A 26,269-nucleotide genomic window follows, 5' to 3' on the forward strand; every position below is an offset into this window, starting at 1 on the left:
AAATGAAACTACTCATATTTTCAAGTCTCCACTAACCTCTAGCTATTTCCTCCCCCCTTCCATTTCCTATAACTAGGGAACAAAGATGCTTGAAAATGGGATTTGAATTATTTCTGAACTCTCCTTAGCTGTGTTGGAAGTGATTGAAAATTGTTCCCAGTCCCTAAAGTGGGAGGCTAGAAAAGAGGTTAGGCTCCTAGGGTTGAGGATTTAATGATTGGGGCTTATTAGGAATATAATGAAAGCTCATATATCTGGCTGTTGTCCATCTGTGTCTCCTGCTCATACTGTCTTTGGAAGGGCAAAATATGCTCAAGGAAGCCCTTCCAAGCTTTGGTTCCTATCAACACAAAGGAACTAATCACTTAGTGATTGTCTGCCTACTGGAGAGGACACAGCCAGATGTACCTCTACTGCAAAGTTTATCTCTTTCAGAGAATTACCCATTTGGTTATGGTCTATAGTTAGAGCATAGATAGCCTAAAATGATCTAACTAGGATATTGTCAAAAGAATCAGAGAATCATTTGATTTGAAAACTGGAAAGGATCATAGAAATTATCTAATACAACTAAGAAAGCTGAAGGATGGTGAGGTTAATCATTTCTACTAGTCTTATAATCTGAACCCTTTGAGGTAGAAACCTCAGTTCTAGTTGATCATTTCTGTCAGAAAGGAGGTTCCTGGTCCCTTCAGTAATAAAGTTATGTTAATTAATCAAATAATATTTTATTATATTTCTCTTATGTATCAGTCTCTGTAGAAGACCTGAGAGACAACAAGACAAAATCCAAACAGTCCCTACCACGAATAAACTCAGATTCTAAGAGAGGGGAATATATCATAGACACACAGAAGTATACTCATATGAATAGAAAATACATATAAAGTAGTTAGATACAAGGTAACCCTAGAGCACAAGATATTTTGCAGTTGGGGGGACCAGGAAGGGCATCATGTTGAAAAGGATACTTTGGGGGTTATCTTGCAAACCAGGGATTCCCAGGGGGTACTGATGAGGAGAGAGAGTATTCCAGTCAATACAAAGGCAAAGAGACAGGAGATAGAATGTGTTTTGTTGGTGTTGATCCTTCATTCTCAAAAAGGACTAATGATATCAAGAGTATGATATCATTATTGGGAGTGCCAAAAAGGCCAATATGATTGAACCATAAAGTATGTGGAAAATAATTTCACAATAAGGTTGGAAAGGAAGGAATGGGCCAGATAATAAAAAACTTTAGATACCAAATAGAAGCATTTATATTTAATCTGAAGGGAAACAGGGAGTCAAAAGAGTTTAATGATTCCACTTTTATTCTCAGGTTTGGAGGATCTCCTCCTCTAGGAAATTGTGTGCCCAGTGTTACTGATTACCTTGATCAAGGTAGATCAAGGGAATGTTCCAGAAAAGTAGCCAAGTTTTATCCCTGTTTGAAATTTAACTTACTGGAGTGGGTCAACACCACAGATCCACTGGAAGGTTTCCATTGCACATGAGTAAAGATACCAAAAAATGTGGTTAGGGAGTACAGGCATCAAAGTCAGGAAGATGGAGGTTCAGTTTCTGAGTTACTCTGGGTAAGTCCTAGAAAGTCTCAGTGCCTTTCTGCAAATCTCTAAGACTGTAATTTGCCAAAGAGTTGCTGATCTACATTGATAAAAAATATTTTCATAGGGCATTCCCTATGCTAATGAAATCACAGGTTTAGACCAAAAATAAAAGAATCACTTAACTATTTCAATCACCTGGATTCTATTAGTTTATTATCACTACTCTCTTTCATTCTCTCTATTCCCAATGGGTTACCATGTGTGGTTACTTTTCTTTCAAACTGATATCTTCTCTCTACTAACTACTCAAGATCTAGGAGCAATGGATATCTAAAAGTTACAGGGAGGCAGAATTTTAGGAAAAATCATCCTAAAAATTGTTTATTTTTTGCAAGGCAGTGGGGTTAAGTGGCTTGCCCAAGGCCACACAGCTAGGTAATTATTAAGTGTCTGAGGCTGGATTTGAACTCAGGTACTCCTGACTCCAAGGCCAGTGCTCTATCCACTGTGCCACCTAGCTGCCCCCTAAAAATTGTTGAATCATTTTTTTTCACATCTGACTCTCTATGATCCCATTTGGGGTTTTCTTGGCAAAAAATAATACAGCTATGTACCATTTCCTTCTTCAGCTCATTTTTAACAAATGAGGAAACTGAGGCAAACAATATGAAGTGACTTTCTCAGGATCTCACAGCTAGTATCTGAGATCAGATTTGAACTCACTAAGTTGAGTCTTCCTGATGTCAAGCTAGGTATCCACTGCTTCACCTAGTTACCCCATCATAACAATTAGAGATATCCAAAAATGTAATTGTTTGCCTCAAGATATAGGGAGCTCTTCATCACTACAAGAAAAGATGTCAGCAATGGTAGAAAAGTACTCTCAAAGTACTAGTTGAACCACATCATTTCATAAGTCCATCTAGCCTTAATATGGTATATTTTTTTATTCTAGGCCTAGATAACTATATATATATATATATATATATATATATATATATATAAAACTAATAGTATTATACAGTTATCCCATCCACATCTGGGGGGGGGGATTAGAGGCTCTTTTCCCCCTCATAATCTGGAAAATCCACATAAAAGTTTTGACCCTCTCTTTGTACCAGAGAAGTTTGAATTATTATGTTATTAAAAGATAAAATATATTGATATTACATAATACTATACATATAGTTATACATTTCAGAGTTTTTTAACTTTTCCTCTGCTATCTTCTGATCTGTAGCTTCTACAAAACTCCTAAAAAATTCTCATTTTAATTTTTATGCAGATTCATGATGTCTCAAAACCACAATGAGGAAAGTTGTGATGTGGAAGAGATAACTGTAATTGCCTTTTAGGGAAGTTTCATTCTCTATTCCAAATTCATCCTGCAGATCATTATCAAAATAATGGTATTAGAAAAACCACTTTCATCATACTTATTCAAGAATGTACAAAGAACCCATTATCATATTAAAATCCAACTCCTTTGCTTGGGCATCAAGGCTTTCTATATTATAACTCAATTCTCCCCTTATCTCCCTCCCTTCATCAAATCTCATTCCTGATGACTAGTCCTCAAATTCTGTTCTTACTAGTCAAAAAAAAAAGGCATTTTCCAGGTCTCACATTCACAACAGCTCTTGCTCTGGGCCTTTGTTCTATGTTGTTTCTCTCACCTGGAATGCCTTCACTCCATTCTTTCCTATCTTTCAGGACCTATTTCTCCTTCCTTTAAGTCCCAACTAAAATCTTCTCTTCTACAGGAAACCTTCTCCAACTCCTCTTAATTCTAGTGCTTTCCTTTTTTAAATTATTCCCTATTTATCCTGTTTTAGTTTATTTTATATATATTTATAGGTATGTTATCTCCCATGTTAGACTGTATGCTCCTTGAGGTTAGGAACTGTCTTTTGCCTCTTACTGTATTCTCAATGCTTAGCAGAGTGCCTTTCTAATAGAATCTGTTGAATTGGTAGAGCTGAGATTTTTAGAAGATTCAAAATGACTTTCACTGGACCTAGAAAGAAATTTGGGAGTGTTGGATAAGAAAGAAAGGAAATCAAAGTTCTACTATTCATGTTACCTGCTTCATTCTCTTATAGTTCCTCCCAAGGTGAATCTCATTTATTATCCAGCCTCTAGAAGAAACAAGATTTTGGAGTGCAAGGCTTCTGATTACTATCCAGACAATGTTAACTTGCATTGGATTCATGATGGAAAGCTCCTCAAGAATGAAGTTGGAAATAAACAGTCCAGAGAAGATGGCACTTATGAGTCATCAATAACTATTTCAGTTCCTTTTGAAAAGAAATTCGAATATTCCTGTCTTGTGGATCATGAAGCCTTACCTGAAAGCCTAATTGTGGCCTGGGATAAGAATTAAAAAAAGTCAGAGTTTGACAGGACTTTACAGATTCATCTCCATCATTCTTTTAACCAAGATGGGAAAGAGAAGCTAGAAGGATCTTCATCAGAACAACTCCCACCATCACCATGCTTTCATTTAAGTTACCTGTGTTTGGGTGTCTGGCAAAGAGAATAAATACACCCAGGCCCTCCCTGTCAAAGTTTATGAGACAAACAACATTAATATGAAGAAATAAAGGTCAATGTATAATAAAATAAAATTGTGAAAATCAATTTTGAGGGGAAGACCTGGGTGGTGATTTTATGTGGTTTCATTTTCTCTCAGTGAAGAAAGTCCCTCTAACAATACAACTGTTCTACAATTTAAATACTTGGATGATTGTGTGGGAACACTTCACATTTAGGGGAATTACCCAAAAGTTACCCAATCAGTTTACTGTAGGGGCAGGACCTTCAAACCAGGTCTTCCTGATTCTGAGGCTGACTCTCTATTACCTAATGCATATTATTTCTCAATAAATACCTCTCTCTCTCTCTCTCTCTCTCTCTCTCTCTCTCTCTCTCTGTCCATACACACACACACACACACACACACACACACACACACACACACACACATATATATATATATATATATATATATATATATATATATATATATATATATATATATAGTAAACACACACACAGAAATATAGTGGCTAATTGGAATGTGAGGTTAAAATGTAGACATTATTGTGGTAGGGGACAGTGGCCTGAGGGTAATATAAGGGATTCCAATTTCAGATGTTATGGCTAGGAAAGCACCTTATTAATCCTGATCAAACTGGCATAATTTATTGGAAAGGGTGGGAATTCAGGAATAATAGGAAGAGCAGAGGATTAGATAGAATAAGGATTCTAGGTACCTGAAGACCAAGGGAAACAGGATAATAGAAGATGTAAGTGGGAAATCAGAATGTGCTCCAAGCAGGGCAGGAGCAGCAAGTGAAAAACACTTGACTCTTGCCTATCCAAACTCAAAAAAAAAGATTAATGGAGATGAGGCTGAAGAAGAGGCAAACAGAGCATCCAGAACACCTGCCAGAACAACCAAACACAGGGTCAGGGGGTGGCTTCTATCTTATAACTTTGCCTCAGGGAAATAAATGCACTTTCCAGGGACCTGATTTGAGTTTTATGATATTATTCTTCATGGTTCTTCTACCTAAATGAAGACTTATACTCAATCTCTGTTACTGGATTATCACCCTTGTCCTATCTATGAATGTTTCCCCCTAAAGTTTAGTCTTGGACTTTCTCCTTTTCTTCCTTAATCTGGGGTTCATGGCTCTCTAAGTTTCCTATGGCTAGATTTCAGGTCTTAATTTTAATCAAGATCTTAATTTTGGGGTCCATGTATTTCTAAGGATCTCATGGTTAGATTTCAAGATTCAGTCTTAATCTGGAGTCCATGGATCTCTCTAAGGATCCTGTGGCTAGATTTCAGATCTTAATATTAATCTGGGACCCATGGATATCTAAGACTCCTGGGGATAGACTTCAGGAGTTCCATGAAATCAGATGGACTACAGTATTACAGCTTTCTTTTCAATAATGTCTAATTGAAATTTAGTATTTCTTTCAATTATGAGAGTGGGTTTCAAATATTATTCTGAAAAGAGGCCCATAGAATTCATCAGACTGCCAAAGGATCCATGAAACAAAAGACATGAAGAACTTTAGCTCTAGGTAGTATTCACTTCCACTGATTCAATTTTCATATCCATGCTGATGTTCCCTCAGATTTCCTCCTGAATTACAGTCTTACACCACCAACTGTTTATTAGACGTTTCCAACTAGAAAAACTTGGAATACCCTTTTGCCTAGTCAAGCTAGTACTAGCAAGCATATTACCATGAAGGAAAAAGGAAAAAGGAAAGGACCCTATAAAATTCAGAGAAGCAATTTTTGCTTTAGTAATGAATTAGAAACTACAAAAGTAGATAGGAAGATGGAAGAAATTAGTCATATCAAAACTTTATTCCTTCCTTATGAATAAATAATCTCCAAATGAATGTGTGACCTAGACAGATAATTCATTTCATCAACAAATTAGAGAAACATGAAATAAAATTATCTATAAGATTTATGGTTAATGGAAAATTTTGTGACCAAACAAGAAAAAGAGAGCACCACAGAAAATTAAGCAGATCATTTTCATTATATCAAATTGAAAAAAGTCTCATTTCCAAAATATATAAGGAGCTGATGCACATTTAAAAGAAAGAGTCATCCCCCAATGGAGAAATGGTTTAGTACTTTGGACAGACAGTTCTCAAGGGAAGAAACCTAGGCTATCTTAGACATGTGGGGAAAAAATGTTCCAAATTAAAATTTATTTGGAAAAATGCAAATTAGAGCCATTCTGCGATTCTAGCTCAAACTTATTTGAATGGAAATCTTTCCTTACCTCACTAACCTTCTGTGTCCAATTAACAGCCAAGTCCTTTTCATCTACATTTCTCCATTAATATGCACATCAGAGGATTTCATTATTTCTTGCCTAGATTATTACATCATCTTAATTTTAACTCTGTCCCATTCCTCTCAGACTTTGTTTCACATACCTATCAAACTGATATGCCTAATTCAAAGTGATGATCATTTATCTTCACTGCTAAAAAGAAATGCATGCCTTGTGCATGTTAGGCAAGTATTACACACAAAGCACAATTAGATTTGTTTTTCCTGGTTTGTATAGATATCCCATCCTTGTTTTCAATCTACCAGGTGGAATGCTGGGAAAGCCAATTTCTGACAATGTAAAATAGATTTGTCTATGTAAAAAGGAAATATTTTTCTAATTGGTTGTGGAGTTGAAAGAATTATTATCTCATACATTTCAGAACCAGAACTGAATAGGTATACAATAGGGACTGTTCACAGTCAAGTCAAGTTTTTTTTTTCTCTTTGGCTGTGATGAGGCAGAACAAATCTGGCCCCAAGAGTCATGTTCAGAAGATGTAGCATTCTTTTCTTCTACTTGGTTATGGTAGCAGTGAATATATGGACACTCTTGGCTCTTTGTGACCATTCTTTTATTATTTCCTGTTCTCAGACAAAACAATCATTCTAAAACAGCAACCTTCTAAGTTCAGACGGTCCAGAGGGACCATTTGCAGCTGGACCTGTGGCAGTAGCAGCAGCTGCTAGAGCAGTAGTGGCAGATGGCAGTGAAAGAGATTGTGGAAGGAAGCAGAGATAACCACGAGGACACCAGTAGTTTTAGTGATTCTGATCCCTGAAGGAGTCAAGAGATAATCACTAGCTCTGGATTTTACAAGACTCTGACCCTCAGGGTCAGGCAGAGAGTTATACCTAAATGAAACTTCTTGAGGACATTATAAATGGAGAAAAGGATTCCTAGAAACCAAAAAATGTGAGAATTAATTCCTTCTGATGTTTTTTACTCTTGTGCTTTCTGACTCTAGAGTCAATTTTCCTACACTTTGTTTCTCAACAAATACATTACTAAAAAGTCACCATAAACAGGTTGTGGAAACTAGAATGTGAGGTAAGGATGTGGGCATCATTTGAGTAAGCAGCAGAGGGCTGAAGGAAGACTAAGGAATTCCAAGTGCAGATATTACAGGAAAGTAGTTCATTCATCTTGATCAACTGAGAAAACTTCCTTGAAAAGGGTAGGATTTCAGTGGCTTTAGGAATGATGGAATAAACATGAGAGAAGACAGCCAGATACCTGAAAACCAAGAAAGATGGCTAAGTGATAGGAAGAACAATGTAGGATGGGCTCTCTGAGCAGATCCATATATCCTGTAAGCAAGGATAATAACATATATGTTATATGTTTTTGTCCTGTTCCAACCCTGAGTTGAAAAAGGTTACAATATAAGAAGAGGCAAGAGGACCAAAATTCTCCTTTCTGACATCATCCTTCATCTTAGTTCATGTCTTTGTTATTTCTCATCTGGACTACTGAAATAACCTACTGATCTCCCTGTCTCAGGTCTCTCACTACTTCAGTCCATCATACACTAAGCTACCAAAGTCTTTTACTTAATGTATAGATTTATCTAATATATTCCCCTTGATAAATGCACTGAACTGACTCCACATCCAGAACAAAACATAAAAAACTTTATTTGATTTTTAAACCTCTTCACGTGGCCAACATGGCAGAGAGAAGACAGGCACAGTTCTAAAGTCTCCTGATCTCTTCCCCATCTATCACATGAAACAAACCTCTTAAAAGAAATCATTACACTAAGAGGTACCAAAAAACCTATGGTAATAGTGGGGAAGAAGGGAGCAGAGGAGAAACACCTGAATCTTCTTCTCATCAGACTTGGCTTAAAGTCAACCTACATATACTCAGCTTATAAAACATCTAATCTTTCAAGTATTAAAAGGGGAAAAGGGGAAAAGGGGAGGGGGGACAGAGAAAGAGAAGGAGAGTGGAGGAAATAATAGGAAATAACAAAAGGAAGGGAAGGGAAAAGGGAAAAAGGGAAAGAGGAAAGAAAGGAGAGGGTGTGATATAGGAGGGCAAACACACTGAAGGGAGTGGTTTTCAGAAACAAAAGACTGGGGAATATGGATAAAAGGGGGGAAGGGGGCAAAATACAAACAGAGGGAAGATAGCATGGAGGGCAATAAAGAATTACTAAGCATAACCTTGAATGTGAATGGGATGAACTCTCCCTTAAAAGGTAAGCAAATAGCAGAGTGGATTAAAAACCAGAATCCTACAATATGCTGCTTACAAGAAACTCATTTGAAGCAGAGAGATAAATATGCAGTAAAGGTAAAAGGTTGGAGCAAAATATATTTTGCTTCAGCTGAAGTAAAAAAAGCAGAGGTAGCGATCCTTATCTCAGACAAAGCAGCAGCAAAAATAGATAGCATTAAAAGAGATAAGGAAGGAAACTTTAGCCTCCTAAAAGGTACCATAGACAGTAAAGTCATTTCAATATTGAATATATATGCACCTAGTGGGACAGCACTCAAATTCTTAGAGGAGAAGCTGAAAGAACTACAGAAAGATATAGACAGCAAAACTCTACTAGTGGGAGACCTCAACCTCCCACTCTCAGATCTAGATAAATTGAATCATAAAACAAACAAGAAAGAAATTAGGGAGGTAAATAGATTGTTAGAAAAATTAGTTATGGTAGACTTATGGAGGAAACTGAATAGGGATAGAAAGGAATATAACTTTTTCTCTGCAGTACATGGAACTTATACAAAAATTGACCATGTACTAGGACATAAAAACCTAATGATCAACTGCAGAAAGGCAGAAATAGTGAATACATCTTTCTCAGATCACAATGCAATAAAAGTCATATGCAATACTGGGCCAAGGAGATATAGAACCAGAACAAATTGGAAACTGAATAACCTCATTTTAAAAAAATGAGTGGACCAAAAAACAAATTATAGAAAGAATTAACCATTTTATCCTAGATAATGATAATAATGAAACAACATACCAAAACCTATGGGATTCATTCAAAGCAACTCTCAGGGGATATTTTATAGCTCTAAATGCTTATATGAATAAATTGGAGAAAGAGGAAATCAATGAACTAAACATGCAACTAAAAAAATTAGAGAAAGAACAAATCAAAAATCCCCAATTAAGTACCAAATTAGACATTCTAAAAATTAAAGGAGAAATTAATAAAATTGAAAGCAAAAAACTATTGAATTAATAAATAAAACCAAAAGTTGGTATTATGAAAAAACAATAAAATTGATAAACCTCTGGTCAATTTGATGAAAAAAAGGAAAGAAGAAAACCAAATTGCTAAGTATCATAAATGAAAAAGGTGAACTCACCACCAATGAGGAGGAAATTAAAGTAATAATTTGAAATTATCTTGCCCAACTCTATGCCAATAAATTTGACAATCTAAGTGAAATGGATGAATATTTACAAAAATATAAGTTGCCCAGGTTAAATGAAGAAGAGATTAAATACCTAAACAACCCTATCTCAGAAAAAGAAATTCAACAAGCCATTACTGAACTACCTAAAAAAAAATCTCCAGGACCTGATGGATTCACAAGTGAATTCTACCCAACATTTAAGGAACAATTGGTTCCAATCCTATATAAACTCTTTGGAAAAATAGGGAAAGATGGAACTCTGCTTAACTCTTTCTATGAAACCAATATAGTACTGTTACCTAAACCAGGAAGAGTTAAAACAGAGAAAGAAAATTATAGACCTATTTCCCTGATGAATATAGATGCAAAAATCCTAAATAAAATCTTAGCAAAATGATTATAACAAGTCATCACTAGGATAATACATTATGATCAAGTAGGATTTATTCCAGGAATGCAGGGTTGGTTCAATATTAGGTAAACTGTTAGTATACTCAATTATATCAACAAAAAACCTATCAGAAACCATATGATCATATCAATAGATGCTGAAAAGGCTTTTGACAAAATACAGCATCCATTCCTATTAAAAACACTAGAAAGTGTAGGAATGAATGGACTGTTCCTTAAAATAATTAGCAGTATCTATCTGAAACCATCAACAAGCATTATATTCAATGGGGAGAGGCTAGAGGCATTCCCAATAAGATCAGGGGTGGAACAAGGGTGTCCATTATCACCACTACTATTCAATATTGTATTAGAAATGTTAGCATCAGCAATTAGAGAAGAAAAAGAAATTAAAGGAATTAGAATTGGGAAGGAAGAGGCAAAACTCTCACTCTTTGCAGATGACATGATGGTCTACCTAGAGAATCCCAAGAAAGCATCTAAAAAACTGCTGGAAACAATTAGCAATTTTAGCAAAGTTGCAGGTTATAAAATAAACCCTCATAAATCCTCAACTCTTCTATATATGTGTAGCAAGAAACAGCAGGAAGAACTAGAAAGAGAAATCCCATTCAAAGTAACCTCAGACAGTGTAAAATATTTGGGAGTCTATTTGCCAAGACAGACTCAGAATCTTTTTGAAAACAATTATAAAACACTTCTCACACAAATTAAATTAGATTTAAATAACTGGGCAAATATCAACTGCTCATGGATAGGTAGAGCTCATATAATAAAAATGACAATTCTACCAAAACTAAACTATCTGTTTAGTGCCCTACCAATCAAAATTCCAAAAAAATTACTTTAATGATTTAGAAAAAAATGTAAGTATATTCATATGGAGAAATAAAAAGTCAAGAATTGCCAGGAGCTTAATGAAAAAAAGTGCAAAAGAAGGTGGCTTAGCCCTACCCGATCTAAAATTATATTATAAAGCATCAGTCATGAAAACTGTTTGGTATTGGCTAAGAAATAGAGTGGTGGACCAGTGGGATAGACTAGGTGTAAAAGCAGGAGATGATTATAGTAATCTGCTGTTTGATAAACCCAAAGAGTCTGGCCATTGCAATAAAAACTCCCTCTTTGATAAAAATTGCTGGGAAAATTGGAAGTTAGTATGGAAGAAACTTAGATTAGACCAACACCTCACACACTTTACCAAGATAAGATCCAAATGGTTACAGGACAGAGACATAAAAAACAATACTATAAGCAAATTAGAAGATGAAGGACTAGTCTACCTGTCAGATCTATGGAAAGGGGCACAGTTTATGACTAAGGAAGAGTTGGAGAATATCACCAAAAACCAATTAGATGATTTTGATTACATTAAATTAAAAAGCTTTTGCATAGATAAAACAAATGTAACCAAGATCAAAAGAAATGTAGTAAATTGGGAAACAATCTTTACAACTAATGATTCTGAGAAAGGACTCATTTCTAAAATATACAGAGAACTGAGACATATTTTTATAAACAAAAGCCATTCCCTAATTGACAAATGGTCAAAGGATATGCAAAGGCAATTTACAGATGAGGAGATCAAAGTAATCCATAGCAATATGAAAAAATGTTCTAAATCATTAATTATTAGAGAAATGCAAATTAAAGCTTCTCTGAGGTACCACCTCACACCTCTCAGATTGGCCAGTATGACCAGGAAAGATAATGATCATTGTTGGAAGGGATGTGGGAAATCTGGGACACTATTACACTGTTGGTGGAGCTGTGAACTCATCCAACCCTTCTGGAGAGCTATTTGGAACTATGCCCAAAGGGCAACAAAAATGTGCATACCCTTTGACCCAGTAATACCACTACTGGGTCTATACCCTGAAGAGATGAGGGAAAAGGGTAAAAACATTACTTGTACAAAAATATTTATAGCAGCCCTGTTTGTGGTGGCAAAGAATTGGAAATCCAGTAAATGTCCTTCAATTGGGGAATGGCTTACCCAATTGTGCTATATGTATGTCATGGAACACTATTATTCTATTAGAAACCAGGAGGGACGGGATTTCAGGGAAACTTGGAGGGATTTGCATGAACTAATGCTGAGTGAGATGAGCAGAACCAGAAAAACACTGTACACCCTAACAGCAACATGGGAGTGGTGTTCAACCTTGAAGGACTTGCTCATTCTATCAGTGCAACAATCGGGAACAATTTTGGGCTGTCTGCAAAGGAGAGTACCATCTGTATCCAGATAAGGAGCTGTGGAGTTTGAACAAAGTGCAAGGACTATTCTCTTTAATGTAGAAAAAAAACAGATATCTTATTGTCTGATCTTGTTACCTCTTAGACTTCTCTTTAAGGGTATGATTTCTCTCTCATCACACCCAATTTGGATCAAGGTACAACATGGAAACAAAGTAAAGGCTGACAGAGTGCTTTCTGTGGGGGGGGGGGGGAAGCAAGATTGGGGGGAAAATTGTAAAACTCAAATAATATCTTTAATAAAAATAAATTTAAATTAAAAAAAAAAACCTCTTCACAACCTACCCCCTTCCTAAATTTCTATTCCTCTTAACATTTTACTTCCAAGCATTTTGATCCAGAACTCTACCATATCTCTCCTTGAATTTTCCCTGGCTAATTCTCACTGCCAAAAGATTTGTGTTCCCTCCCTTCAGAGACTGGAGGAGAGGAAGAGGCTAAAGACTTTGCCTAGTTCTACCTCATTTGACAACAATTCAGGCAAAAATCAAGACTTCAACTTTTTGATATCCTTAGTCCTCTTTGAACTAAAGACAACCATCACCACCAGGTTATTTACATGTTGTCTCTCTCATCATAATGTAAGCTCCTTGAGAGCAGGAATGTTTTGGTCTTTGGGTTATATGCTTAACACTAGATCATCACTCTACGCACTGTGCCACCTTGCTGCTTCTAGTATAGTACCTGTCATATAAAAAACACCTAACACATGGTTTTTGATTGAATGACTGAATGAAGCGTCAAGAGAATGCTTCACAAAATTTCTCTCACTGATGATTTCCATGATTCTTTGTTGCTAAGCTTTCATTTTCTTCTACAACATCATAATCAGGACTTGAGCAGAGAACCCAGGCTACTGTCTAAAGCACAGTAGACAAAAGGACAGAATAAGGACAATTTTTATTAAAATTTAAATATATATATATGCATACTTTTATGCCAAAAATTCCTTCTCCATGATATGAAGACCTTGTGATTGGTAAAGTTATATATAGTGCAGTGAAGGCTCAATCTGGGCCTATGCAATCTTGCCTTGAGTGAATAACTGAAATTTTATGCTCTCTTGATTCTTTTCCTACATATATGTTCCTTGATGCTTTTTCTTTTTTTCTGCATTATCAGTCACATATCTCTATACCCCATCCATGGATATCTTCAAACCAAAAAATCATTCTTGAATCCTTACCTCTTCTCCCTCAAAGTATTAATAGTTTCCAAGGTTCAACTATCCCTGGTAGACAGATGACAGACAAATTTTTATATTAAGGTCTAGTCTTTCTCCTGAGCTTCATTAAATCCTACATAACTGACTATCTTTTGGACACTTCTAATTAGAAGTCCTGTAGTATGGTCTTTGACCTAGTCAAACTCCTCATGGGCATGTGCCCCAAGAAGGAAAAAGATAGAAGGAAAGTATCCCTCAAATAAATCATTAGCATTTCTATGTATTACCAATGAAATTCTGCTTTTCTATCTAAGAGATAGAGAAATTCCATTTAACATAAGTAAAGACAATAAAATATGAGGAAGTCTATTTGCCAAGATAAATCTAGAAACTATATAATAATATTTCACGCAAATAAAGTCAGATCTAAACAACTAGAAAAATACTAATTGCTCATGGGTAGGCTGAACCAAAATGATAATTCAATCTAAATTAATCTATTTATTCAAATCATGTCAATCAATTCATCAAAAATTATTTTATAGAGCTAGAAAAAATAATAACAAAAGTTATCTGAGAGAATTAAAGATCAAGGATAGTAAGGAAACCAATGAAAAAATATGTGAGGGAAGATAGTCTAGCCATTCCAGAATTCAAACTGTATTATAAAGTGGTAATTATCAAAACAATCTCATACTGGCTAAGAGAATGTGTTGGATCAATGAAAGAGATTAGGTATACATTATATTATAGTAAATATCTATTACTAAATCAAATACATGATAAACCCAAATATCCAAGTTTTTGAAACAAAAACTCATTATTTGGCAAAGACTTCTGAGAAAACTATAAAACAGTATGGCAGAAATCAGGTTTAGACAAATATCCCACATCCTGTACTAAGATAAGGTCAAAATGGGTACATGATTTACACATAAAGCATGATACTGTAATCAAATTATGAAAGCATGGAATAATTCATTTGTCAGATTTATGGATAAGGGAAGAATTTAGGATCAAAGAGAATACAGGGAGCATTACAAAATATAAACTAGATAACTGTGATTGTATAAAATTTAAAAGTTTTGCACAAACAAAACCAATGCAACCAAAATTATAAGGAAAGCAGAAAACTAGGGGCAAAATTTCCAACAAGTTACTCTGATAAAGGCCTTATCATTTTTATCAGATTGGCTAATATACTGAAACCCAACAAAGTACAGACATAGAGGGATTTAAAAAAAATTAAAACATCAATTTAAAATCAGAAGTAAGAATCATCTGCAATGCAGATACACTAGAACATTCTCCAATAAACACAAGAGGGAAATAAGAATACCTACTCTTCCCACTAGAATTTCTAGAAACATTAGTAACAACAAGAGAAACAAAGGCATAAAGTTAGGTAAAGATGAGATGAAGCTATCTTAGTTGGTTAATGATAGGATGATTTACTTGGAAAATTAAAAGGAATCAGCAAATATATAAATAACAACAGCTTCAGCAGACTATAAAATCAATCCTTAAAAATCTACAGCATTTCTACATAGTAATAACAAAATACAAGAAGCAATAATAAAAAGAGAAACCCCATTCCAATAATCATAAAAAGCATAAGATATCTGGAGATCAACATCTCAAAGAAAACAAAAGATTTAATTAGGTATAAATGCATTATCATTTATTTCATTATTATTATAAATATTTAAGTATATATAATAATTTTATAATTATTAAAATGAATTATTATGAAATATTTATAAATTAATTTAAATAAAGGATTTAATCTTGAAGTGATCCTTAAAAAAATAAAGAGTAACACAGTTCAGTGGAAGAATAGTTAGTGCTCAAGATTGGTTCATACCAATATAATAAAAATGACAACACTACTAAAATTAATTTATACCTTTAATGCTATATCACTGCAATTATCAAGGAGATACTTTACAGACCTTGACAAAAACTAACAAAATTCATTCAGGAAAAAAAAGAGACTTAGAACATCAAGGGAATGATTAAAATAAGTAAGGGTAAAGGGGGAATAGTACTTCCAGACTTCAGACTATATCATAAAGCAGCATTCATCAAAACCATCTGCCATCAGTTAAAGTACAGAGAGAGCTAAATCAATGGAACATATTAGATAAGGGAGATTCAGAAATAATGAACTCAATAATCTAGTGTTCAATAATGTGGAAAATATAAATTACTTAGGGGAAAAAACTATTTGATAAAAGCTTCTGGGTAAAATAGAAAGCAGTCTGGTAGATATTAGGCTTAAATAAATATCTTACACCAAATTCCACAAAATATTTTAAGTATATACAAAGTTTTAATGTTAAAGATTATATTATAAAAATTATAAGAAAAACAGATCAAATATTTCACCCATCTATGGGTAAGAGATATGTTCTTAACCAATACATAAAGATAAAAGATAAAAGATATAACTTTGATAACTTGAAAAAATTAATGCTTCTAGGATAAGGGGGAAAGTGGGCAAATGGAAAAAATCTTTGAATTAAATTTCTTTGATGAAGAGTAGATATATAAACAACACACATACACACAAAACTCACACACACACATATATGTATACATTCTCCTACAGATAGTCAAAGAATATGAAGTTTTCAGAAGAATTTCATAGTATTCACAACTACATAAAATGTTCCAAATCATGAATAAATAAATGAACTCAAACAATACTGAGTTTTCACCTTACAATCTTCAAATTGGCAAAAAAATCATAAAAAATTACAAGTCAATGATGGTAGGGTTGTAAAAGGATAGGAATACACCATGGTTGGTGGAGCTATGCAACAATTTTGGAAAGTAATCTTTTATATAGACAAAGTGACTAAAATGCTCATATGCTTTGAACCAAAGACTCCCTAAACCTCAGGGAAGCCATCAATAAGAAAATCCCCGTATTCTCCAAAATGTTTATGGCTGTACTTTTTGTGATAGCTAAGAATCAGAAACAAAGTAGATATGCCCATCAATTGGGCAATGGTTAAACAAATTGTAATCCTTAAATGGAATGGAATACTACTGTCCTGTAAGAAATGATATATTTGGTGAATATAGAGAAGCATGGAATGACTTTTATGAACTGAAAGATAGTGAAATAAGCAGTCAAGGGAAAAAATATACTTTGACTACCAAACAATGTAAATAGAAAGAACAATACACTAAAAATATCAAAGACATTGTAACTCAAATTTTAAAAATTCAAATGAGACTCAAATGAAGATAAATGAGAAGACATGTACAACTTACCCCTTGGTAAACATTCTACATGCTTTTGGATATTTTCAATGTGTAATAAGTAGTGCTGATTTTTTTCCTCCCTAAAAAAAATGTTTTTTGTTATATAGGATGACTTTCTAGAAGAGGGAGAGGAAGGGATACTTAGAATAATTGTAATATGAAAGAAACAAAATATCAATAAAATAATGAAAAAATTAAGTATTTTACAGGTACAGCAATGGGTTGTTTTTAGAGTTAATTTTTAAGCATTGATCAATATACCACTGAGTAGAGGGTAGTGATAGATAAGAAAAGAAAGAACATTATTAAACATTTTTAAAATGCACAGAATTAAAAAGAAAAACAGGAGAACAGTTTTGTTATTATTTTGTTAAACATTAAATATAAATACATGTAACATACACATACATACATATTATATATGTATGCATATATATATATATATACACATAGATTTGTGGAGAGAGAGAAAGTGTAAAGAAACTATATTATATTAGATAAAGAGAAATGAGACAACATGGTACACAACTGAGGCAACTCCAATATGACCTATTTAAACAAGTTGGAAATGGATATACTTGGAAATGGAAAGAAGAATGAACTTCAAAACAGTTCATTCCTTAAGAATGACAATTGTGCAAATCAATTGATACAAGGGGAAAAAACCAAAAGGGTACAAAAACTTTTGACAGAAAGAACAACTTTTGTGACAAACAAAAAGATAAGGAAACAATGACATAATATAAATTTGATTGCAAAAATCTTGTGGAAGGAAATAGACATGATTCAATGGAAGGGAAAAAGAGCTTACAAAAACCTTGCAAGATAACACTTTAAACCAAGTCATCCTGAGGACATGTAAGGATGAAGTTTAGAGAACAAAGAACAGACCAAAAAAATGCAAAAAAATCTGTCAAGAAACTTTTTTTCCTCTATCAGTGATAATAAATCCATCACAGTGGAATTTAATGTCACAGTCCACAATAAGAAAGTAGAAATGGCATTAATAAGAAACAAAAGCAAAAATATGAAAAGGCAAGGGATCTGACCAAATGTATGCAGTGTTGATTATGATGGTGCAATATAATCTTTAGAAGTTGAGAGGATGATTCTTTTTTTTTTTAGATTTTTCAAGGCAATGGGGTTAAATGGCTTGCCCAAGGCCACATGGCTAGGTAATTATTAAGTGTCTGAGGTTGGATTTGAACCCCAGGTACTCCTGACTCCAAGGCCGGTGCTCTATTCACTGCGCCACCTAGCCACCCCAGGGGATGATTCTTAAACACATAAAAGAGAAGATACTAAAATCTTAGAAAAATAATTGACCTTATTAACAATAAAAAGGCTTTCTTGTCTCTATATTTAATATTATAATCTATACATATATTGAAAAACATCAAGTCCCTCAAAAGATGTAGACTTTAACAAATTATATTCTATAGTATATTACATCATTATAGTCACAAAAGTGAAGGTTAAGAGAAAACAAAATCCAATGCTTATTGCCATTAGTTTTCTAAGAGTATTTAGCATTATAAATTAATATAATAAAATAATAAAGAAGCCATCTATCAAACAACCAACAAAAATGGAACTTATTGATACTCATCAGTTTAAGAAGTCTTATCTAGACATCTGATTTTCTTTATTTCTTAAATTAGGACTGTCCAACTTTACTTTTAAAAGTTTTTATTGAAACAATAGACAATATATTTTGATTTGCCATTTTAGTGAGAGCTTTGTGGTAGCTTGACATTGTTTACTAAAATATTTAGCAAAAACCTACAGGTGGAGCATAAAATTGCCCTGTGGGGCATGTTTTGGAAACCCTGTCTTAAATGACACTGGAAAATCATTAGGATAAACCTCAAAAGACATCTCTTGTTTTCAAGAATTTCTTTCATAGTCTACAAAAATGTCCCATGGCATTGATATCTAATAAACCAGGGCACTTAATATACTATGAGTATTGTAGGAAACAGACTGTATTTACAAGATAAGACTAATCACACAATCCAATTTCATCAGTATACTTAGGGCCTGGTTCAGAATCTGGGTTCAGTTATTTTTTTTAGTTTATGTACAAATGACCTGAAGGAAGGAGTAAGACTTCAGTGGACTGTAGTGTTTATATCTACAAAGGTCTTCTTCAGTAGTTTTAACCAAACCAATGGAAGACAAAGATCCTTCATCCAGAGACAATATCAAGTACACAAGGGTCAGTGTGATATAGTAGAAAGAAGAATGAATTGGAGATTTTTATTCTAAGACTAGCTCTGATACTGAGTATAAGACAAGATTGTTACTTTTCCTCCAAGGAGCTTGGTTTCCTCATAAACAAAATGTCAAATTTGGACCACGAATAGAACTGAGCTGTTGAATTCATTGATATAGGAAACTCTTTCTCCTAAAACAGATCTGCACTTTCTCTAAAACTTAAATCTTAGAGAACTCCTTAGAGGTATCAAGAAGTTTTGTGCCTTGCTCAGTGTCATACGCCCATCATGTTTCATAGAAGAAATTGTTTTATTTACATTAACCATCTAGTTAATTGAGAATTACCAACATCATGGAATATTACGTAAGGATGGTATCCTAGAAAGCATTTAAGAATGTTTTTATAGCACTTTGAAGTTTACAAAGCACTTTCCAAATATTATCTCATTTAATCCTCAAAACAATCCTTGATGGAAGGTACCATTATTATCACCATTTGACAGATGAGGAAATTTGACCTGATTTGGATCCAGGTCTTCCTGATTCAAAGACTGGCATTTGAACTAAATAACTGAAAACTTCTATACTTAAGAAGTTGATGTTTTTGTTCAATTATGTTCAGTCGTATACAACTCTTCATGCTCCCATTTGAGTTTTCTTTGCAAAGATACTGGAATGGTTTGCTATTTCCTTCTCTGTCTCATTTTACAGAGGAGAAAACTGAGGCAAATAGGATAAAATGATTTGCCCAGGGTCATATGGCTAATAAGCATCTGAGGTTATATTTGACCTCAAGAAAAATGAGTCTTCCTGACTCCAGTCCTCATAATCTACCCATTATGCCATAAGTGTAATGGATAGGTTGGTTTTTGAAGAGCATTTTAAAAATCACTTTATTTTTGAAAGGCACTCTGCTTCTAATCTATACCTTTTCCAATCAATCCTTCATACCATTTCCAGTGTAATCTATGAAATGCATTATTCTACTTATATCACTCTTCTGTAACTCCCTATTGTCCACCAAAATTAAATGAAGGGTAAAATTGCTTTTTTTTTTAAGTGGGAAAGACTTTCCGCAATCTCTCAAACTTTTTCCCTTTAACTACTCTATATTTTTAACCACTTTTTTATCCCTGTTCTAATGCCTGAACTGATGTTTGTTCTTCCTCCTAGAAGAAGACCATGACATCAGGGAGGTAATGCCATGACAAGCAAATGAATTGATTTGAATGAGTAGGTGCTGTACTAAGTCTCCGGCCTAACTTTCTCCTCCAGAGTCATCTGGGTCTAATGGCCAGATATGAATCCGGATGACTGGAGATGGTCCTGATTACGAGGCAATTAGAGTTAAATGACTTGTCCAAAGTCATACAGCTAGTAAGTGGCAAGTATCTGAGACTGGATTTGAACTCCCATCCTGATTCCAAGGCCAGTGCTCCTTTGCCATAGCACTATCTACTTTTGATAGATGGCAAAAAAAAAAAAGTGAAAATTCAGTTTGGCATTGAAGGCCTTTCACAACTTGACTCCTACCTTCCTTTTCAATTCTTCTTTACAGCACCACCCTCCAGCCATTGTGTTCCAGTCTTGCCCTGCCCTCTTCTGCCTGCATGAATTACTGCAGGTTAGTTTCGATACCTGAAGACATCTCCATGCCTCTACCACTAGACATGTTTTTCTTCAAGACCCAGTTCAGATGTTAAAGTAAATTATCCCTGGCCTCTCCATTAGATCCCTGCTGACCTTCAGGAGTTTATCTTCTTATGGGGGAACAAATCTTTTTTTTTTCTTAATATTTTTGGGATTTTTTTTTGCAAGGCAATGGGGTTAAGTGACTTGTCCAAGGTCATACAGCTAGGCTGCATATCTGAGGTTGGATTTGAACTCAGATCCTCCTGACTCCAGAGCTAGTGTTCTATAGTCTGCACCACCTAGCTGCCTCTTTATTTTTTTAAGGTTTGGGTTTTTTTGCAAGGTAAATGGGGTTAAGTGACTTGCCCAAGGCCACACAGCTAGATAATTATTAAGTGTCTAAGGTTGGATTTGAACTCAGGTACTCCTGACTCCAGGGTCAGTGTTCTACCTGCTGCACCACCCAGCTGCCCCAACTGGATGCCTCTTTTAAAAAATATTTTATTTGTTTTTTTCAACTGCAACAGTAGTTTTTACAATCCTTTTTTTTTGCAAGGTTTTGAGTTTTACAAAGAAATCTGATATAGGCTTTGCATTTATAACCATGCTAAACCTAGATCAATATTGTTCATGTTGAGAGAGAAGAATCAGGTCCAAAAAGGAAGAAAGAAAACAAGAGATAAAAAAATGACATAATACATAAGAAAACTTTTAAAAATAGAAGATAATATGCTTTGGTCTTCATTTAAATTCCATAATTCCTTTTCTGGATATGGATGGTATTTTCCATCACAAGTCTTTTAAAATTTTCTTTGATTATAGTACTGCTGAAATGAATAAGTCCATCATGCTTGATCAGCACCCCCTGTTGTTGTTAGGATAAACAGTGTTCTTCTAGTTCTGCTCATCTTGCTCAGCATCAGTTCAAATCTTTTCAGATTTCTCTGAATTCCCATCCCTCCTGGTTTCTAATAGAACAATAGTATTCCATTACATAATATACCACAGTTTATTCAGCTGTTCCCCAACTGATGGACATCTCCTTGATTTCCAATTCTTTGCCACCACAAACAGAACTGTTATGAATATTTTTGTTTTGTTTTGTTTTTAGGTTTTTGCAAGGCAAATGGGGTTAAGTGGCTTGCCCAAGGCCACACAGCTAGGTAATTATTAAGTGTCTGAGACCGGATTTGAACCCAGGTATTCCTGACTCCAGGGCCAGTGCTTTATCCACTATACCACCTAGCCGCCCCTATGAATATTTTTGTACAAGTGATATTTTTACCCTTTTTACCCTTTTCATACAGATCCAGTAGTGGTGTTGCTGGATCAAAGGGAATGCACAGTTTTCTTGCCCTTTGGGCATAATTCCAAATTGCTCTCCAGAAAGATTTAGTTCACAACTCTGTCTACAATGTATTAGTGTGTGTGGGGGGGGGACAAATCTTAATACAATAAACTATTAACTCAGAATGCTGGGAGAAATAATAGTTCTGATTCTGGTTAATTGGAAATTACCAACATCATAGAATATTAGGTAAGAATGGGATCTTAGAAAACATCTAAGAATCTTTCTACAGCATTTTAAGATTAACAAAACATTTGACAAATATTACTTTATTTTATTCTAATAACCTTTGATGGAGATCCTAGTATCATCACTATTTTATAGATGAGGAAACTGAAACAGGCAAAGGTTAAAGTGGCTTTCCCAATAAGTATCCAAAATTGGATTTCAACTCCTCCTCCTTATTCTCACACCAGAATGCTAGCTGCTGCACTACCTAGTTTTCTCGAAGGTTAATGCCTTCATTTTACAGGTGGGGAAACAGAGGTTCATAGATATGAAGTAACTTGCCCAGTCACAGAGCAAGGGTAAGTGCTTGTTAGGAAGAACAAAACAAAACAAAAAAAACTCTGACCTCTGATATCTATTGATATATTGTTATATTGATAACAATGGCTAGATATAGGTAAATAGATATCCATAGTTATAGGTAGAGATAGATATTGGGCCTCAATTTTTCTACCTATAAAATGAAGGGGTTGGAATAGATATTTAATGTATATATAAATATATATTTAATATATAGATATTAAAATTTCCCCCAGACAAGCATTATATAGCTTTGTACGTATGCATACAAGCATGCATATATGCATACAAACATGTATTTATATACAATCCTGCTTTTATCCTGGTTCCCACAACTTTTATTGAAAGGAACAACCTTTGAGGTCATCTTTACCATTAGCAACATCAGCAACTACTTCTGATGAAGCCTAGGAGGCTCATAGAAGGGTAACACTGCCCATACCATTGGTCCTACATCCTAACCCAGTTCCTGACAACATCTTTTAGGTAATGAAAAATCTCTGTGAAGATATTATCTGCAAGGGCTTCTGTGTGTCCTGAAGTCCCACCATCCTTAGGAACCACAGCTACAAAACAGAATTTCACTACCATATGCCATGGCTTGTCAAATGATTCAACATCAAAAATGGAATTAAAGAAAATATATTACATCTACTTTGCATGCCACCTCAAGATCATGGGACCTTTCCTTTAGAAACTTGATTTATACTTTGTCTTTCTCATTGGAATGTGAGCTCCTTAGGGACAAGGATGATGATTTCATTGGGGGATTACCAGGTGGGGAAAATCCTTCCACCAAAACAGGTCAGCACCTTCTCTGCAATTTATAGTTGAAAAAGAATTCCTAGGGGAACTGAGAAGTTTGGTGAGTTCTTTAGTTTCACATAACCATGTTAGAAACAAGATTAGAACCCAAGTCTTCCTGATCCTGAAGAAAGTACTCTATCTTCTACACCATGTTGCCTCTTTAGTTTATCTAGTTCTCCTCCTATCTGAAACACAAATGTCTCCCTTAGAGATTTGATGAAAAAATTCCAACTATTAACAGCTAGTCCTGTTTTTATCTCCTTTATCAAGTCTAGTGATTTGCACCTAATAATCACTTATTAAAATTTTTCATTCATTCATAGGAATAATGATGGACTTGCTTCCATTGTTAGCATCTTTATGTGCTGGAAGTTTGCTCTTAGTCTCCCACACAATCTTATGTTCAACATTCTTATGTTGAATCCCAGGGAAAACCAGTAAACAATTCCTTTGAACTACTTCTAGACAGAACAACCCAAAGGTCATTTTCCTGGAACCAATAAGCAAGTTAAGAGATAGAATTCTCAGGAAAGATCTATGACCATTTCAATTGTCTGCTGTCCTATTTTTCTAGTTTGTTTTAATTACTTGTTGCTTTCTTTTACTTTCACTCCATAAGTCATCCCACCCCATCCCAACAAATTCCCCAATTATAATGTCTTTTTTCCTTCAGGTTTTTGCAAGGCAGTGGAGTTAAGTGACTTACTCAAGTTCACACAGCTAGGTGACTCCAGGGCAAGTGCTCTATCCACTGTACCACCTAGCTGCCCCCCATTATAATTTCTTGAATAAACTTCTTGAAAAATTTCAATAGGACCTGGAATTACAGAGAAGATTCTCCAACCACCCCTTGTGCTCCTACCTTAAGAAAACTGGGAAATACCATATTCCAATCTTATATTCTCATCCCCTTCCATCAATCACCATATGAGATTTCAAAGTGCCAATTTGGAAGTAGAGGTAGCAGATAACACCTTGCTACCCACCAATGATCATACTGGAGCACTCCCTTCCAAAAAAAGAAGAAAACATGTCAAAGATGGCATTTTTTCCTATTTAAAAAAAGGAAATCTGGTAACCAAGACTATGGCATGATACTTCACTCTCTAGCCCTCATGAGACTTCAGTCAACTCTCCAAAATATTTAATAAATTTCTTTGGGACTCTGCAATCTTGCATGGAGGTTCATTCTTTCCCTCCCCTCCTTAGTGTGGATGCTGAATTACCTCCTAGGCACTCACAAAACGAGTCTTCAGGATCACTGAGGGCTCCTAATTTAAGTGGCTCCAGGTGTGATGTGTCAGAGGGAATTCAGAGTACAAACTCCAGGAAAAAAGACAAGCAAGTTTGGCTGCCTGGGCTGTAGACATGGAGTAACAATAATCTTCCATTCATTTATCATTCCTATTAACCCTGCTAATGTATTCAGGAGTTGCAGTTAACTACCATGAGGAACAAGCTAGACTTTGCCCATGAATTACTCATAGAGAGTTATCTACCATTAGAAAAATTAGAGAAATGCTACACTGGTTAATAGAGGCATAGTATTAAGAAATATGTAACAAACAAAACAAAAACAAAAAAAAGCAAAAAAAAAAAGAGACTTTCAGGAATCAGGTTGGGTCATACAAATGTTCAACCCTTTGTTAGTTCTTGCCTTTTGGGTTCCTAAGCCTTTATCTTGAATCCCTTTTTGACACCAGGTATTTCCATGTGGAACCTTGGTACCTGGTACAATACAACCAGGATTTTCAGTTTATGTTTACCCCACTCCAAACTCAGACTTCATCTCCTTGACCATAATGGGAAACGTCATTCTCCCTGCCTGGGATCTTGTCTAATAACTACAGCAGTTTTGTTGGCTCAGTCTTCACAGGAAAGAAAATAATCCTTCCTCCCAAATGGGCAATATTAAACTGCATATGATAAGGCAAGCCTACCGGTAGAGGGCTCCAGAGACCACAGAGGTCCTTATGGTAATTGTCACAGATCTCTGAGTCTGGGAGAATAGGCAGATTCTTGTCTCCAGCAGCTCTTTAAGTGAGAAGTCCTCCTTTTGGAGACCATTATTGGGTGTTCTATCTTTAAGCTCTTCTGGGCTGCAATTGCCCAACAAAAATTTTTCAAGGTCTGCATATTGAATTTAATATTTATTTATGACCACAACGTAACACATATTACCAATAAATATAATAACAAAATGTAGCATGTAATAATGTCTGGGCATGTGGCACAGCTGGACATACCTGTACAAGTCTGCCTTCCACTCCTTTCTCCCAACTGCTTTTATTACTTATGGAGAAGAAAACTTCCCAGGTTTCATGGTCTTGTGCAAATTCTTTATGGACAACAGGACCAAGATGGATTTTCTGGGATCACTTAGCTCACTGGTAACAACTCCCTACAGAAAAGAGTGGAAGGGTTTCCACTGGGAATCAGAGATGTTTGTTCTACTAAGGGTCAAGATGGTCATGGGTCAAGAGTTACTCATAGTCTCTTAGAAATTCTGAGGCCTATGACTTAAAATAACATTGGTTGGCACTCTCATTTTATAGATGATAGATACTGTTTTTCCCCCCCTAACTTTAGGGTTCTCCTAGTCCAATCATTCACTTAAATTTTTTTTTATTTATGGCAATGGGGTTAAGTGACTTGCCAAAGGACACACAGCTAGGTAATTATTAGGTGTCTGAGGTTGGATTTGAACTCAGGTCCTCCTGACTCCAAGGCTGATGCTCTATCCACTGTACCACCTAGCTGCCCCCAACTCATTCACTTTTTAAAAGGTTTTTCTTTAAAAAATATTTTATTGC

At 35.0% G+C, this 26,269-nt stretch overlaps 2 protein-coding genes across 4 annotated transcripts in view; one reads left to right on the plus strand and one right to left on the minus strand.

The window, feature by feature from the left end:
• LOC141522253 (zinc-alpha-2-glycoprotein-like) overlaps nt 1-4,180 on the plus strand; it is a 30,084-nt gene extending 25,904 nt beyond the window's left edge. For all 3 annotated transcript variants that reach the window (XM_074235518.1, XM_074235520.1, XM_074235519.1), the window contains one exon: nt 3,656-4,180. In XM_074235518.1, the coding sequence (XP_074091619.1) occupies nt 3,656-3,936 (281 nt within the window). In that variant the 3' untranslated portion in view covers nt 3,937-4,180. The remainder of the gene's footprint in view (nt 1-3,655) is intronic.
• Nucleotides 1-26,269, minus strand: part of KCNK13 (potassium two pore domain channel subfamily K member 13) — a 205,563-nt gene that overhangs the window by 88,225 nt on the left and 91,069 nt on the right. The gene's annotated exons all lie outside the window — the stretch shown is intronic.

This window comes from Macrotis lagotis, chromosome 4 (genome assembly GCF_037893015.1).
Source record: "Macrotis lagotis isolate mMagLag1 chromosome 4, bilby.v1.9.chrom.fasta, whole genome shotgun sequence".
NCBI classification, from domain to species: Eukaryota; Metazoa; Chordata; class Mammalia; order Peramelemorphia; family Peramelidae; genus Macrotis; species Macrotis lagotis.